At 42.2% G+C, this 18,607-nt stretch overlaps 1 protein-coding gene across 2 annotated transcripts; it reads left to right on the forward strand.

Annotated features, from left to right (window-relative positions):
- The first annotated feature begins 1,262 nt into the window (after positions 1-1,262).
- On the forward strand, positions 1,263-17,899 carry creb1b (cAMP responsive element binding protein 1b). Of its 2 annotated transcripts, none has more exons than XM_084084509.1 (8): positions 1,263-1,433; positions 6,434-6,546; positions 10,386-10,547; positions 11,446-11,546; positions 12,059-12,231; positions 13,254-13,436; positions 14,129-14,285; positions 15,329-17,899. In XM_084084509.1, exons 2-8 carry the CDS (start codon positions 6,442-6,444, stop codon positions 15,471-15,473), a joined length of 1,026 nt encoding a protein of 341 aa, XP_083940635.1. In that variant the 5' UTR covers positions 1,263-1,433; positions 6,434-6,441; the 3' UTR covers positions 15,474-17,899. The 2 variants fall into 2 exon arrangements, with proteins under 2 accessions (XP_083940635.1, XP_083940636.1); XM_084084510.1 differs by having other exon boundaries at positions 1,425-1,433; positions 10,390-10,547.
- The last annotated feature ends 708 nt before the right edge of the window (positions 17,900-18,607 follow it).

Consider the following 18,607-nt stretch of genomic DNA (forward strand, 5'->3'; position numbering starts at 1 on the left):
ACACACACACAAGGCACTAGACCAGTTCTACCTCAATGCTAAATTGACTATTCTTTTACCAAAAAAATAAAAATAATCAATAAATTAAAAAAAGTAGTATACATGATGAGAACATTTGACATTCGGCCTATAATATTTCTACAATTGCTACAAATGAATACAAAACCTGTCAGTCATTTTGGGCATAAACAAGAGATAATGAATGATATGATGTACTGTGCATGTTCAAAATCATGTATGCTTACCATTGACCATTTTGCAAATGTAACATTGAGGTGCCCACTCTTCCTTTTATCCCTCCAAAGTGCCCAGTTTTGTTAATTTTCAACTGCCCACCCCCACCCTCACAAGCACTTGGATTTGTAGGCATTTAGTTTGACTCAGTTCCACAGATAAATAAATATTGTGAAATATTGTGAAAATAGCCCACACAATGCCTCACTGCCAGGCGTTGTTGTTATTCAGGTATTTGTTGTAACAAGCCTGAGCTTTTACAACAAATAACTTGTTATTCGAGTTGTAGATAGGCTATTTTCAGAATGTTTGCCTCTTTCTTACGTAATATTTGACTATTTGGTTTTAAAAAGGTCTTAAGTCATAAAATTGTCACTTTAGAAATGTGCATTATACCCCTACATTAATACTGTATGTTGTATGTTGTTGTTTGTTTACTGTTGAGTGAGAAAACAATGTTGCACAATGCACAATAAGTAGTCTCGCGTAGCCAGACAACTATTCCACACAATCTCCAAAATGCTATTTGAAAATTGTGGGAGGCAACAGTCTGACTCTGACCACGCGAGACTACACATTAAGCTAATCATTGGGGACCCCACTGCGCCCCCTACAGATCTTGTCAATAGAAGAATTCCATTGACCAGATCTGTAGGGGGCACGGTGGATGTTTTCCTTCCGGTGAAATGTTTTTCTTTTCTGGCCAAAAAGTGCATGTTAGACGTGAGGTGGGGGGCTCCGAGGGTTCCCACTAAGGAAAGTAGGCTTTCAACATCTTAAAACCGTCATTGTTTTGGTGAGTACCGAACGTTTATTGTTTAGTTTTTACTACAGACGCAGCCTTTGCTTCCGGGGGGTGTGCGGGCAACGGCATGAAAGTAACGTAGCGTTCTAACGCTATGAACCAGCGTTAAGTAGACCAGGGCGTTTCGGCACAACTCGTCCAGCTTCGGGGGGAACCTTCGTCTACTTCCGTAAACGCTCGGAGCTTCGCGTAGCCCCCTCGTCAACGTCATTCGGCTCTTCCCGCCTGCTAGTGACTGTGCCGCCTGAGCCTCTCCAATCGTCCGTGTTGTTGTGAGTTCTCTCGGTGACGCGGCGGAGGTGTAACAGCCTGACGCGGGCTCTTACGTGTCGGCCGGAATAAAAGTGGAGCTCCGGAGGACCGGGAGTGACGAAGCAAAGGGGAGTCCGTATCGGTAAGAGAAGGATCGGATCGTCCGGGGTGGAGGGATAAGGAGAGAGAAGCCTACCCGGGCCTTTAGATTGCGGGGCTAGTTTGCTCGGGTTCGGCCCGGTGGAAACAAAGAGATCATGGCGTCTCGGTGGGCTTGTAGTGTTAGGATGGAGGGGAGGCTGGCTGAGCTGCGGCTGGCTGGGTGGGGGGAAAAAACACACTATGCCCAGATTGAACCGTCATTGAGGCAGACGGAATGGAAGCCTCCCTCCTGCATGTTTAGACAGTGTGTGACGGGCGGCGTGATTTGACGGTGAAATGATGATGAGGATGATGATGAATGGAGGGGCTTCTTCCTCTGTCTCAGTCTTTGTGCGGCTTGCTGCGGCCACTGTCTGCCGGCTAGGGCTTCTTACATTTGGCGCATTATTTTTTGTTCTCCATTCTTTCTACCAATCGCGCCTTAAAATGCAATTGGACTGATTCCATTAGCTGTGCGCCTGACTCCCATCACTTTATGTATATATATTTGTTTAAATACGTTTAAATCTCTTACGTATGCCCCTTTTGATATAAGTCTAGATGTTGTCTTGTTATCTTGCCCTGATAAATTGTAGGCTATTTGTGGGCTTGATCGACACCGAGGCTTATTATACAGGCCTATTAGACTGTGGGGGAAAGGAACACCATAACACAATGGACTGGATGTGAGATATTGTCGTTCTGTGGTCATATAGTAGACAGTAGACACTGTAACAGCCCAGACCCAGACAGACGGAGTGAAGATGAGAATGAGTGAATTGGAGGGAAAGGCATGACTGCCGGGGGGCGTTGCTCCACCATGTGCTACACATGTTTAAACATGTAGTGTACAATCTGAAACTACTGCCTCATTCTTTCAGTGCTGGTTGTCAAAGTGAGGTTCAGGGACCATCTGGGGTCCTTGAGGGGGGTTCCAAATGGACCCTTGAGGCCTGCAACTCTTGAGAGTGTGCATTTGTAAAAAGGGTTCATACTGAGATTCCCTGACTCATAAAATATCACATTGTTGAGATCAGACTTTAAGAGATGAGTCATTGTTGGCACATGCACAGGTTCACTGATTCTTCTGGTGAAAATAGAACATTTGTTTGCACATTAAACTGGGCATAGTACAGTGTGTGACTTTGCACTGTGTTTACATAAAAAACACAATAAATGCATTCTATAACCAATCATTTCACTCTATAGTCGATATGCCAGCAGTTCTCAGCTAGTGGACTGGAGTAGTGTAGTGGTGTTTACTTGCTGAAACACATTGCCCTCTCTGTAATTCTTCTCTTTTGTTTTGGTTGCCCAAAAACATCCTGTCTACCAAAACAAACGGTGAAAACACCAAAATACAGTGAGAGAGCAGTGTGTTTCTGCAGGTACATGTCAGATGTGAATTAATGACATCAATAAACAGAGGAAACTTCTCATTATAATAGTATTTGGGTTTATTTCAGGGAAGAGATCTTACAAGTATCGGAAAAGTATGGTTCCAGATATATTCTTCTGAAGTTTTAACAGATACATAGTTTTATACAGATAACGTGGGGTGGCGCCTTCCGTCATCATGTCAGCCGTGTCCCAACTTGCTCCGTTTCCTGGGCAACCAGGGTTGTGATGACATTTATGCACAATGTTTATAACAACAAATCTTTGAGGCAACAAGGTTAACCTGCCATCTAATATTGACTTGACTTATACTAGGAGCCATCAAACAAAAACTAAGTTTCAGGCACTGCCTGGGGTACCTTGGAAGTTCAACAAACCTGACACACAATGTCACACAGCTAGTTAACTTGACATTGTATTGCATTTTGCAATGTAATTCATCTACGTGCAGACTTGTGTTTATAGTGTCCGTATGGATACATTTGGTATCCCAGCATGCAATTTTCTGTTTAATAGAGAGCTGGAGAGAGAGAGAGAGACCCCTGTGACTTATCAAACACTATAGCAATGATTACCATCAGAATAGAGCTCCAGGGTGGGGGGTGGGGGGTAGTTATCAGTGAGACCCCATCGTAAAAACAGGTTTATCAAGCTGTGGTGGGCTAGCTCACAGAGGGCACTTGGAGACATTTTGCATTGAAATGGCTGGGATTCAACAAAAGAAAAGGTGGGTGGTGGGGGAATGACATTAACATTGAGGTCAATGAAAGCACCTGGGTGCAAATCAAGTCAAGGACCCCCACATTGATATGTATTTGGCCGCAGACCCCCCCCCCCCCATCTGAAAAAGTTTTGTGCCAGAGACCCAGAAGAGAAGATTTATGTAAAAAATATTGATATTTTAGTGCGGCACGAATTGACACACTGTGAGCTTGCACATCTGCTATTTTTGAATAGCCAACATATAAGTGGATAAAGTGGTTAAAATGATTGTGACGCAATGTTAACTACTTTGCCTGGAGACCCCTTGGAATCCCCACAAGGACCCCTGGGGGTCCCCGGACCCCACATTGAGAACCACTGTACTAAGCGACAAAGTGCAAGATCAGAGTAAAGGGCATTAACCCTAGTCAACAAGCAACACGGTTAATAGTCATGTAAATGGAGTGCAATCGTCAAATCTAAGCCTCCGTTTAATCTGATCTACAAGCTGAGATTTGTAGATTTGCTATTTTCACTAGCCTGGGTCCTGGGGAGACATCAAATGTCTCTTTTGGTTCTCGAGATAAAAGGTTTGGGAGCCACTGGTTCTGAAGAGGTGTGTGTTCACTGTTCAGACTGCATCGGAGCCAGTCTGACCTCATAGGCTTCATAAGGGAGTATTATTACCCTGCAACACACATCTGTTAGACACATTTAATGAAGGCTACACACACACACACACACACACACACACACACACACACACACACACACACACACACACACACACACACACACACACACACACACACACAGACTATCGCACAACATATCACACAATCCTCTTTGAATTGGTTTAATGATCCAGTCCAGCATGGCAATATGAGTTTCCTTTTGGAAACGTTCTCCCTCCCCGACTGTTTAGGAAAAAGATGGTCATTTAGCTATTGTTAGCCTCAGCAGTTTCTCTGCCCCTTCTGTGTCCACTTGTCCCTGTTTGAGCAATCTGTCTATGTATGTGATGAATCTACATCTGTCTATCCATTATACAGTTATCAGTGATATTCTCCTTTCCTTGACTGTCTCCTCACCGAACGGTTAAACCATTCCAAACATACTAGCTTGTGGTTAATCGCTGCCACCCAGCAGTTATACATTACGTTGACAAGTTGTCAGAACATGTACAGTGGTTGCCTGGCCTGGCACTACATTTACATTTGAGGGCCTCACATTATAAAGCTGCCGATGTATCACTTTAAGTTGAAAGTATGTTTGATGAACTATTAAATGTACATCATTTTCAGCAGGGACATATTGCCCAGGCCATTGCTCCCTGTGCCTTAACCACATGAACCCTAAAATGTACAATTTAGGCATTAAGCAGACGCTCGTATCCAGAACCACTTAGGAAGTGCAAGAACAGAGTAAATATGACATGAGCCCAGGTCACAGGTCAAATGGTCACGTAAAATGGAGTGCATAGAAAATATTTCATTGTTACAAAGTGGGGTCCGAGAACCCCCAGGAGTCCTTGAAGGGTTCCAGGAGGTCCCCTGCAAAATGAGCTATTATTGCATCAAAACCAGTTTAACAAATTCAAACGTAAATACATCGCACCGTGAGCTTGTAGAGCTGCAAAAAATATTGGAGAACATTTTCAGATGTGGGTCGGTCCAGGGGGGTCCCCAGCAAAAGCAGTTCATGGTTCTCGAGTGTCACAATCATTTTAACCACTTGATCCATGTATATCTATGTTGGCTATTTTTTGAATAATTTTGAATCTTCTCTTCTGGGGTGTCCCTGGCACATTTTCAGATGGGGGGTCCACGGCCAAATTGATATCATTTTGGGGGTCCTTGACATGAAAAGGTTTGAGAACCACTGCTCTCTAGGAGCCAACACTTGGAGTGTTGGCCGGGGTGTGGTAATGAAGGGAGGAATGCTTGTCCTGTTTTAGCTGATCTATAAGTGTTCAGGAAGAGGTGTAGGGCTGTGACTCATGTCCTGAAACTAAGGGATTCAACATTGGTAACATATAAATAAATAAATTACATTTCTGTTTGCTTTTGGGCTTTGTAAACACATTAAAAAGGGTTGATAAGCAATGTAAATATCGTTGCTGTCGGGCAGAAACCTCTTATCTCCATCTTTTATAACTTTTTGTGTTTTTTCGTAAATTAACGCCATACTACAGCGTCACACAAAAGCTTCAAAAGTAGCAGATCCACAAGCTCTAAGCGCAGTGCGAAGCGACACGCTTTGAGCTTGTAGATCTGCTACTTTTGCTATTTTTGAATTTGAATGCTGAAAAGTAAGTTTTGGACATATGGGGTTTCCACCCGACAAAGACGATATTAAAGGTATGGTAAGTGATATCGTTTTGTTAAAATAAGTGTTAAATAGCTCTATATTCTGATTGTAATCATTGCTATAGTGTGTTTGTTGAAGTAACAGGGGTCTCCCCGTCTCTCCAGCTTTAGTGAACGGAAATACATTTTACATCCAATCAGGAGAGAGAACCCATGCAAGATACAGGAGGATAAATCATTGAAATAGAACATATAACACAAAGAAATGAGCAGACCAAATTAGAACCGGAACTCTCCTGATATGTATTTTCTGTTTACTAAAGAGCTGGAGAGATGGGGAGACCCCTGTCACTGAACAAACACTCTATATAGTAATGATACTATCTCACAATATAGCGCTTTAACATTTTAACAAAAAACATTTTGTTTTAACTAAAAAATATCACTTGCCCCACCTTTAACCATACTATTTATAATATTATATAATATTCCACTATGTGAATGTGCCAGTGATGTTCTGTAGGCCATCGTAGGGATCTGAAAGGCCTAAAAAAAACTTGGTTGGTGATTTTAACGACACATCTCTCCACAGCTCAGCCAATGAGGATGGAGTCCGCAGTAGAGGCCCAGCAGGGGGTGGAGACTGCTGTGTCAGAGACAGAGACCCAACAGATCACACAGGCCCAGATCGCCACGCTGGCACAGGTGACTACTTCTAATATTACTACTGGTACTTTTACTGGTACATACTGTTAATACTACTACCACTACAGCTACGCAGCAAAAATTTAGCACTCTCAGTGTTAAACTAACACTCAGTCACTCAGGCTACTGTTGTCAACGTGAAAACCCGGCGGCGCTGTGATTGGTCAGTAGTCGCTGTGATTGACAGTTCTCGTTTTTGCTACTATGCCTATACCTAACCCTAACCCTAACCCTAACCTCAGTAAGACTATGCCTAAACCTAACCCTAACCCTAACCCTAACCTCAGTAAGACTATGCCTAAACCTAACCCTAACCCTAACCCTAACCTCAGTAAGACTATGCCTAAACCTAACCCTAACCCTAACCCTAACCTCAGTAAGACTATGCCTAAACCTAACCCTAACCCTAACCCTAACCTCAGTAAGACTATGCCTAAACCTAACCCTAACCCTAACCCTAACCTCAGTAAAACTATGCCTGCCAGGGAGCCAATCAGACACGTAAGGCGGGTCTAAATCCTGGAGCGTTGGTGGAATCCATAATCAGGCGACCTGGGCGATATGACATCAAATTAATATCACGATAACTTTTGCCTAGATTACAATTAATTAATAAAAAATCACACCCTGTGTGAAGGTAGCGGCGCCTTTGAATACATTATGTCATCGATATGTGTTTATAATGTGTTTATAGCCATGTGTCATGTGAAGCTTGACCAATCACTTTGTTGACGGGTCTGACCAATCAGAGCGTCGACGACAGATAAAGTTAAATTGAGGATCTAACTTTAAATAACTTACCTAGAAGGAGACTTTAGCCAAATAAAAATATATACAAAAAAAAACATGAGGAAATAAAAAATAAACCTTGACATCATAGTGATGTCATGAATAGTCCCCTTGCCTGACAAATCACAACCTTGACGGGCCTGACCAATCAGAACCTTGACGGGCCTGACCAATCAGAACCTTGACGGGCCTGACCAATCAGAACCTTAACGGACTCTTGGATTCTCGATCGTCTCTATCAAACCATTCTGTCATAACGGATGACTGGGTCCCGAACTCAGACTTTCTATACATTCACCCTTCATCTGTTCTTGTATCTTTCTCTTTCTATTCGTCATATTAACTTTAAATAACTTACCTAGACGGAGACTTTAGCCAAATGAATAATAAGATGAAGTCATTGTCATCGTTTATATAGACATCGAATTCTATATTCATGACATCATAGTGATGTCATGAATAGTGACCAATCACAACTTTGGCGCACCTGACCAATCAGAACGTTGACGCACCTGACCAATCAGAACGTTGACGCACCTGACCAATCAGAACGTTGATGCAAAAGCCAGGCATAGAGGGCTAATATCCGCTCTATACCTAAAGGTATAGAGCGGCTAGCGCCGCTAAAAAGAAATATATATATATATATATATATATATATATATATATATATATATATATATATATATATATATATATATATATATATATGTGAAAATAGCGTACCATTGTACAACAGTGGTTAATCGGACTAATTGGTTTAGCCAATTATAGAACATTTATATTAAAATAAATATTGATATATAAGACATTAAAAAATATATATATCGCAAAAAACCCTGCTTCTCGATTAATCGATTAACCCACATTGAGCACGATTAAGCCGGTTATTGGGTTAAAATTTCGTTTTTTATATATTTTTGGTGAATTCCCCAGCCGTAGTGCAGTAACCAGAGGAATGTGCCTGCCAGGCAGGTCATGCCAGGCTAGCAGTGACAGAGCCCTGCTGTGTTGATGCTGGCAGGCAGGGCCCACACTCCCCACCTTCCTACCAAACACATGCTATTTATATCCTGGTTCTTCAATAACGCTGTGTGTCTCCACGTAGGCTGTAATGACTGACTGACCTTACTGACCTACTGTCTGCCTGCTGAGTACAGGAACGCGCTGACAACGCACGCACGCGCACGCACACACGCACGCACGCACGCACGCACGCACGCACGCACGCACGCACGCACGCACGCACACACACACACACACACACACACACACACACACACACACACACACACACACACACACACACACACACACAGGTGTTTCAGAAGAAAAACTAGGTTGTGGCAAAAAAGTGTAATATATAATATTTATATGGCACCATTTTGGTCTATTCACTCTGCCTCAGAGGAGGGCTGTGCCTGTGGATAGTTCAGAAACCTGCCTACCAGTGACATCATCGATGGGGAATCCAAGCTAATAGAAACTGCAGGCTTCCTATTCCTGGAAAGTTAGCATGCTATTAATGGAAGCCATTGTTCTGGCGTTACAAAAAAATTCTGTCTGAAAAAAAGTCTGAAAGCTTGTAGATCTGCTATTTGTCACCATTTAAAAGACAGTCCAGGACTCCACACCAATGCAACTCCTTGCTACTCCTTGCAACATGCAACTTAAGTGTCAACTACTTCCAAGGACTTGCGACTAGTTGCACTGGTGAGGTCTGGCCTTAAAAGAAATGTTTGAAAAATGCGTATGACCAAAATAGGGACACCAGGTTGAAAGTGATTAATTAATGTGTGTTTGCACACAAGAAAACATGTAACGTGTGTCACGTGTCACGTGTAGATGGATGACTGTGGATAATATAATTGAGATTAATCTACAAAATAATATATACATAAAATAACTGAATTTGAGGTTAAATGCAAACTATAGGGGGTGGCATTTGCCATCGCCTGGGACCCCAAATGACACACGCACGCATGCACGCGCGTGTGCACACACACACACACACACACCCAGCCAGGCTCAATCTGTCCCTCCATCTACAGTCTCCCCACCTGAACCTCAATATCAAGTTTGTCGAGTTATGAACTAACTGTGACATGATAGTAGGAAGTGTATTTGTGTGTGTGTGTGTGTGTGTGTGTGTGTGTGTGTGTGTGTGTGTGTGTGTGTGTGTGTGTGTGTGTGTGTGTGTGTGTGTGTGTGTGTGTGTGTGTGTGTGTGTGTGTGTGTGTGTGTGTGTGTGTGTGTGTGTGTGATTCCAGAAATAGCCATACTGTAGTATGGAAGCCTAGCCCTAAAGCCAAGAGAAGTGGATTACTGCTCGTATGACTAAAGCAATATGTACAGAATATGTTATTGATACTTTTATATTCATACCTGTTTTTATACCTTTTTCATGTATGTGTGTAGAGTTGAATCATGCTGCATTGATAGTTGGGGATTTGTTTCATGTACCACTGAGGGGTCGGACAAAATGTCATTGTACACTGTGCAGCGACTCTAAAGGCATTCTATTCTATATGACGAGACTAATCAGGCCTATCTATATGATATAGATGTTATTGAACAATTTAATTAAAAGGTTAAAGGGATCGTTTACCCCCCAAAAAATGTTTTGTTTTTGTCGCATTCCTAAGCCAATAATTTGATGACTGCCGGCGGCTCCGGTAGGACACTTAACTCTCTCAGTGCCAAACCCCGAGTTATCCCGAGTTTTTAAATAAAAAAAAATAATGTTTTTTTTAAATAAATGTTGGCACAGTTCGCAATAATGTTTTTATTTCATTGGCACTGAGAGAGTTAAAGTGTCAACTTTGAGTCTCCTACCGGAGACATTAGCATCTTTCCGCCGGTCCCACAGCAACAATAGTGTAGCAAGTATTATTCTTGTAAGATAAGTTTCAAATATATTAGACAAATACAGGTACTCACAGACCAGAAGTATAAAAAAAGGGAAATTGTTAAGATTGTCTGCACCGTTTTTTTGTTGACCTGAATGTTGGCCCTGATATGATACTAAACACTGTGAATATGGATGAAAGGAAGGTTGTATGTTTCAGGTGCAGATGGCGGCCGGCCACGGCGCGGCGACGGGCCCCATTACGCTGGTCCAGCTGCCCAACGGGCAGACGGTGCAGGTCCACGGCGTGATCCAGGCGGCGCAGCCTTCCGTTATCCAGTCACCGCAAGTCCAGGCCGTACAGGTGACCACACTTCTTCTTTTCTCTCTTTGACCACTTACTGTAAGTAAGCCTGTCACAGTTATTACATAATCGCCTAATCCAGGGGGTCTTCAACAGGTGCCCCTTAGGGGGTCCTCAGAGCTACTTTAGGGGGTCCGCCAAATCTTTGTGTGATAGGATTTAGTTTTTTTTACATTAACCACTTGAACCCTAAAATTCCTTTTCTGAGGGGAACATTAGCCGAAAATAGCAGATCTACAAGCTCTCAACGCCTCGCGCTGCGAGGCGTTGAGAGCTTGTAGATTGGCTATTTTTGGCAAAGAGGCTATAGGTGTAGAGGGAAAAAATAGCAGACTAAGTAAACAAAAAAAGTATAATCTGAAACACAATTTTATACAATATAGAGTAGGGGATCCCTGCTTCATCTTTCTCAGCTAGGGGGTCCTTGGCCTGAAAAAGCGCAAAGCGACACGTTTTGAGCTTGTAGATCTGCTACTTTTGCTATTTTTGAATCTGAATCCTGAAAAATAACAGACATTATGAGGTTTCCACCCGACATAGACGATATATTTCTATGCTTTGTTACTCAACTCGGACTGAGGATGTTTTTTTGTGTACTGCTTTTGCCCACAGTCTGAAAATGTATTTTGGGATGATATTGTACCCAAAGATGATCAGTTACAGTGTTTACAGAGGGGGCTGCACTCACATGCACATGTCCATACAGTACACATGTACACTCACATGCAGATGCACAATACATACAGTACATGGACACTTACATCCCGCAGCGCCAGTTCTTCTTACCAAAAGTGGCTCAGTGTCCGATTCCATACCATTTAAAGTTTTGACTCCAAGAACTATAATCATTCTCATGTGTAATCATTGTGTGTGTGTGTGTGTGTTGTGTCCTCTCCAGATCTCCACCATAGCAGAGAGTGAGGACTCACAGGAGTCGGTGGACAGCGTGACAGACTCTCAGAAACGACGGGAGATTCTTTCGCGGCGGCCCTCCTACAGGTAGACAGATATGTGTGCATTTATATGCGTGTGGAACCGAGTCCGAACCATAGACCGTAAAAAAAATATGGACAACGTTACGACCATTGGTTTCTGTATGAGCCTATTTTTCAGCGATTTCAAATCCGCCATCTTTCTATATCCGGTCCGAAATGCAACCGGAAATTAATGCTATTGGCTGCAACCGCAGCGAGGTCTTCACTCGGTAGAACCAGTAGAAACCCTAGAAACATACCCTATTTTATCATTAATTAAAAACATTTATGGGATCATACTTTACTATTAATTAGCCAATAATTTGATGACCAGCGGAGCGCTGCCGGTCATCAAATTATTGGCTTAGGAATGTGACAAAAACAAAAATTCAAGTCTCCATGGGGTGAATATTTACAATTAAAAAAAAATGTTCAAAGAAAAAAGTTAAATATTAAAGAATGTCAAGCAAAATGTATAGTTTTTTTCGTTAATCCATTAAATCGATTGGTTCAATGAATTGTTGTGCCCCTAAACAGGAAGATCCTGAACGACCTGTCATCGGACGCCCCCGCGGTGCCTCGCATCGAGGAGGAGAAGGCCGAGGAAGACGCCAACACGGTCGCCGTCTCACAGCCCACCATCGCCACCGTTACCGTGCCCTCCTCCATGGCGTCCATGCCCATCTACCAGACCAGCAGCGGCCAATACAGTAGGTCACTGGCTTCTCACTTTGGACACCAGAGGGTCCACAAATGGACCATTTGGTTCATTCTGTATACACTCTCAGAGTTAAACACTGATATGGAAGATTGAGGATTGATTGAATACTTTATTAACAAGTTCAACAATTCATCAGTAATACATGCACACAATACAATACAGTACATTATCGTAAAAAAAAAAACTCTGTAGCATCGAAAGGAACATTTACAGAGAAAGGACGGGTTTGGTAGGGGGCAAAGGATACTATTACCAAAGGGCTCAAAGGTGTTAAACTAATCCTAATTTTATATTTTAAGGTCAGCCACTCTTTTAGGTTAGTTTTGAGTGTGGGTTGGGAGGTTAGATCTTTAATAGGGCATACTGTACCACATTTTGGTAGCAGCATAGTAGAATGCATTTTTCCCCAGGTTTGAGCCAAAATTTGGGGGAACGAGGTCAGATGTGCTCCCTCTGGTGTTATGTGATAGAAGAATGGCAGTAATGTTGTTGGGATGGAGGAGAAGGAGAACAAAAGGCTTCTTTATCAAATTCAAATAAAAGTGCTAGAGAACAGAAGGTACACAGGAGAGAGGAGGTCATCATTAGCAGCAGTAGTAATAATAATAGTAATTCTGTCCCCACCGCTTTGGGGTATTTCTGTCACTGTATATTTGCCCATACGTGAGATTTCTCCTCTGCATTTTAGACCATAGTACTACTGTTGTCTATACAGTTTTAAATGGTTTAGGGCCTAAATACATTTGTGATCTTGTGCGATCTCATGAACCATCCAGGTCCTCTCAGGTCATCTGGGAAAGGTCTGCTTTATGTCCCTAGAATCGCTGCCTTTCATTTAGTTATTTGTTCTTCTGCTCTGTAATTTTATGATGTTTTGTGTAAAGCACATTTGAATTGTGCCATACAAACAAACTGGCCTCGCTTTGCCTAAAGAGCACTGTGAGTACTATTCTGCTCACCTCTCCTCACCTCCTCTAACCCCCCCCCCCCCCCCCCCCCCCCCCCCCGCAGTTGCTATCACCCAGGGAGGGGCCATCCAGCTGGCTAACAACGGTACCGACGGGGTCCAGGGCATCCAGACGTTAACCATGACCAACGCCGGAGCGGCCCAGCAGGGCACCACCATCCTCCAGTACGCCCAGACCAGCGACGGACAGCAGATACTGGTGCCCAGTAACCAGGTGGTCGTCCAAGGTGAGAACGCAGCAACATATTGTGTCTTTGGATGTATCTATCTACATGGATTCATTGATTGAATACTTCATTAACAAGATGGTCAACAGTACAGGACTACAGGTAGGACAGTAACGGTAAAAGCTCCAGAGAAAGCAGGGGGACGGGGGAGGGGGCGGTAGAAATCGAAGACCGGCTGTAATTTGAGGTCAGCCATGATTTTTAGGGTAGTTTTAAGAGTACATACACAGTCAGGGGAGTCAAGAACCTTAATGTCTGCATGCAGGATGCACTACATGCAGGATATATCCCATTACGGTTCATGAAAAAGGTCATGGTGATAGTTTCATCAGAGCGCTTACATAGTTGGGAATACACCCCCCCCGCCCTCTCTCTACTGCTTCTGTACAGTAGTATCGTTTAACTTTTCGATGAATTGAACAAACGAGAAGCGATTTAAAAAAAATATATCATTTATATGAATCAACGTGCTAAATATTGTAATATTATCTGCGATACTGTTTGCGGTGATTTTATTATACGCAATGCAACATGTTAGCTTGCTGTTACCTTGCCTGTGGTATATTTAATATTTCTGTTAGTTGAAGTGAGCTGAAGTGCTTAAAATTCACCACACGTTTGGATGGAAACACACAGTTAATGAAGCCACGTTTTTAATTGAACCACCTTGATTCATCTCTCCGCCTGCCCAGCTGCGTCCGGTGACGTCCAAGCCTATCAGATTCGAACTGCCCCGGCCAGCACCATCGCCCCCGGGGTGGTCATGGCCTCCTCCCCTGCCCTGCCCGAACAGGGCAGGGACACCGAAGTGGTCACCCGCAAGAGGGAGGTCCGCCTCATGAAGAACAGGTATGAAAATGACTTATACTGTAAGCTTAGGCTTATACTGTGACATATAGCACCTGACGAAGCGCAAGGTGAAACACGTCGTGGCAATAAAGCCACATTGAAGTAAGTCCATCCTGTGATTATGAGGGCGCAGTCCTTTCCTAAAAAAGTTGTGGAAGGTTGATTATTTTTATAATGCTTTCTTGGCACACACACACACACACACACACACACACACACACACACACACACACACATTTATCATTATTTATGTTTTAACCCATTGAGACCTGTAGCCGATTCTACATGTCTACTAAATCCCAACAGTATTATGAAAAACGTATGTTTCTATATCAGTGGTGCTCAATCTTTTTCATGTCAAGAACCCCCAAAATTATATGTATTTGGCCGCGGACCCCCATCAAAATATTTTGTTCCAGGGACCCCCAGAAGCAAAGATTTGAGTTAAAAATGTTCGCTTTAAAAATATATATATTCAAAGATTTGCACACATTTTCACGAATTTTCAAAAATAGCAGATCTACAAGCTCGTAGCGCGGTACTCGGTGCCACGCTATGAGCTTGTATATCTGCTATTTTTGAATAGCCCAAAGTGTAAAATAATGCTTTTTAGCTGAAATCTAAAAATGACACAGTTCCAGGTCTTAATGGGTTAATGAATGGCTGTTAGAACAACAATATAGGCTAATACTACCGTACAGTAAATGGCCATTGATTTATTGTCAACACTGCTGGATGGTTGATATTACATCCTTATGTACACTGCCACTAGGCTAATTTAGAACTACACTCTTTTGTTTTCTTGTGTGTTGGAAATATTTAACTTTTAGATCATAGCTTAAAATAACGTAAACTTAACAGAACTTAAAAAGGACCCGAAATATGTAGTAAAAAAAACGGTGAAGTACAGATAACACGGGAAGTAGGCTTAATAAAGTAAACGCAAACAAATAAAGAAGATGGATAAACTACCACTACACCTGTGACAAACGTGTCAAGCGTTATGTGTGTGTTTAAAATGTCGTGTTGTTACTTCCCTGCAGGGAGGCAGCCCGCGAGTGTCGTCGGAAGAAGAAGGAGTACGTCAAGTGTCTGGAGAACCGCGTGGCCGTGCTGGAGAACCAGAACAAGACCTTGATCGAGGAACTGAAAGCCCTCAAAGACCTGTACTGCCACAAGTCTGAGTAGAAAAACCCACCCGGACCCAAGTACCTCCACACATCCTTTCAAACACACTGACTGATGACCGCTTGCCTATCGTCATTACTGTTGTATGGGGTTACCTGGATGATTGGGTGGGTGCGTGCGTGCGTGCGTGTGTGTGCGTGCGTGCGTGCTTGACAATGACTGTTGTCCTTTCTGAATTCTGTTTCTAATTCCTTGCTGTTCACTAGTATAGCATTGTAGTACAGTGTACTGTATTATGCAGTATTTTACATTATTTTATATACATTTCTCCCTCCAGTAAAATGGCTTTAAGTAAGGAGTGGCTTTTTTTTTAACGTTTGGCAAGTTAAAGGTGCAAAATACCGTCAAATAATAACTGGGGGGGAAAAGCCTACCAACAAATATGTGCATCTTGACATAATAGTAAAACAACAATGTAATGTGAGCAAAGTGTGTCTTTGCTTCAGCATTGTTTGAATATAACATAATTGAACACTGGACACTGCAGTCCATAGTAGAGTATACTGAATTACACAGATACAGTATCTCGCTTAACGTTGTTCTAATTTGGCGACCCCGTAGGAACAAATCATGACTTACTTTTGGGTCTTGACCCTCTGGTTGAAAAAACATAATACTTAGTTTTGTGCCGGTCGTCGCACTCGAAAATAGCCAATCTACGAGCGCAAAACTCATCGGCGCGTGTTGGTAGCTTTTAGATCGGCTATTTTATTACCTTTCAGTCAAGAGATGAGAACGGAATTCAGATTTGGACGCTGTGTGTGTGTGCTCTCGGCAGTCATGCAAGCTCAGTCGATTAACAGAAAAAAAAGGATTCTTCTGGATGGATTTGACGTTGCTACTTGACCCAGCGTTTTGTTGCAGTCGCATCCTAACCTGAAGACGTTTTGTACGGGGGGCTCGGTCAGACCGGTGGCGTTTTATTTTCAGCACAGACTCTCTGTTTTTTCTAACCGTTTTTAAAGGATGCTACAAACTGCCTGCCTACCCGGAAGGAACAACGATACTCACAGTAGAGGATCGCCACGGCCAACATGTGTTTCAACTCACCTGTGTCTTTTTATAGTAGAACATACTCATTACATTAGTATGACATCAGACCTTTCATCTCTGTTGTGGACAGTAGTGCGTTTTACTTCAGTGCTGTACATTTTTGTTTTTAGTATCTGTACTTTACTTGAGTATTTGTACCCTTGGATACTTCATGACTTTCACTCCACTACATTTCAAACACAAATATTCTACTCCACTATATTTCTAGGAAGGTAAAAATTATGAATTAGCCACTTGATATCTTTTGAAGATTTCTGGAAAATCTTCTGTGGGGAAAATGTCAAAATTTCAATATACTGTAGCAAGGCATTGACATAAAAAAAGTAATTTGTACTTTTGAATACTTAAGTATTTTTAAAAGCATGCACTTATGAATACTTAAGTATTTTCTTTTTAAAGCAAGTTCTCCAGTACTTTGACTCAAGTACAAATTTGTCAGAGCAACTTTCATTTCGTCTCTGTCGGGTGGAAACTTCATATGTCCAAAACCTGTTACTTTTCAGAATTTAAATTCAAAAGCAGCAAAAGTAGCAGATCGACAAGCTCAAAGCACGTCGCTTCGCGCCGCGTTTCCAGCTTGCGGATCTGCTACTTTTGATACTTTTACGTGAAAGCTGTAGTATAATCAAGTAGGGCATTAATTTACAAAAAATCACAAAAAGTTAAAATATGGAGATAAGTTGAGTAATATTTGACCAGGAGTACCTATACTTTGACTCAAGTACTGGGGTTGAGTACTTGTGTCCACCACCGATCGTGTTCTGCTTGGTCAGTAGTGTGCGTATACCGTCAGCAGGGGGCACTACACACTCTTTTACGCTCATGAAATGTCTGTGTATAAATGTTTAAAGTTGAGGTGTCTGCACATCGTTGCTGTCAGGTGGAAACCTCATATGTCCCAAACTGTTACTATTCAGGATTCAAATTCAAAAATTGCAAAAATAGCAGATCTACCAGCTCGCAGCGTGTCGCATGGCAACATGTTGTGAGCTTGTAGAGTGGCTATTTCCACTATTATAGTTTTTTTTTCATAGTAATACGAAAGAAACGGTTTGAGACATACTCGGTTTCCATCCGACAGCAACGACATCGTAGTAAGATGAAAGAGAGTTCGAATCATGTTATTTTTTTACTCTTGAAATTAAGGCTCTGCTCAGCCACTCATTTAATTTCTCTCATTTTAGTTTTTCTCCTTCATGTTTTGAAAGCGAACATGTGTCTCTGTCTTATGATGTGTGATCACGGTGAACGGTAGTCAGATCTGAATGGTGTGGACCTTTATCACGTTACATTACGACAGTATGTATGCGATCTGCATGTCCATTGTTGCTACTAATTCATCAAGAGATGCATGGTTTTAAAAAACCCACAACGCTGTGGGGCGGGGCGGGGGCGGGGCTCTTTGTGTTTTGTTTCTGAAAACTGACATGGTGTTTCATTTTGGATTATGGTTTCTTTTGATGTTATGGACTCTACAGCATGGGTAGATCTTATGTATTTCTGTTAATTTTGATATGTATATTGTTATTATAGTCTACAGTAATATGGAACCAGTTTTGCATATCTGTATCATATACATCAGTGTATAATATAGGATATTGTACAAGTGTATTTGTTTAAATCTACCAGGCCTAACACAATTGTGGCAGCTATATAAGACGAGGGTCTTCGTTCCAAAGTTACGTTTCGGGATGTCGTGCTATCAGTGGACTGTAGTCTGGGGCGAGAGAGTGTTTTTTTTTAGGGGGGAGAAACGTTGGTTGAAAATTATGGTAATCCAGAAGATATGTCGGTTCAAATGAGTGGCCCTGGTTTCACTGAGTTACAGTAGATAAAATGGCTGTTTTTTTTTATTTACATATTGGCAATGTGTCAATGAGCACGCCACATACATGCGTGCACACAAATTGGACTTTTTTTAGGGGGTAAAATGACAACTCCAATTACTGCAGTAACCAGTCCAGTCCGGTGCAGATATTTCTGACTCCAAGAAGGGCAAAGAATATGAATTGTATTTTTTATGTTATTAATTGTTGTTGTGGTCAGATCATCAGCACATATTAGCTCTGTTTGTTATTTTT

This window comes from Gymnoscopelus microlampas (genome assembly GCF_963454915.1).
Source record: "Gymnoscopelus microlampas genome assembly, chromosome: 17".
In the NCBI taxonomy this organism is placed as follows: domain Eukaryota; kingdom Metazoa; phylum Chordata; class Actinopteri; order Myctophiformes; family Myctophidae; genus Gymnoscopelus; species Gymnoscopelus microlampas.

Bases quoted from the DNA above. Each gene is read 5' to 3' on its own strand.
- creb1b (XM_084084509.1), top strand. From the start codon at position 6,442: ATGAGGATGGAGTCCGCAGTAGAGGCCCAGCAGGGGGTGGAGACTGCT. The intron at 6,547-10,385 runs GTGACTACTTCT...TATGGATGAAAG, and splicing joins AGATCGCCACGCTGGCACAG to GAAGGTTGTATGTTTCAGGT. The intron at 14,286-15,328 runs GTATGAAAATGA...ACTTCCCTGCAG, and splicing joins GTCCGCCTCATGAAGAACAG to GGAGGCAGCCCGCGAGTGTC.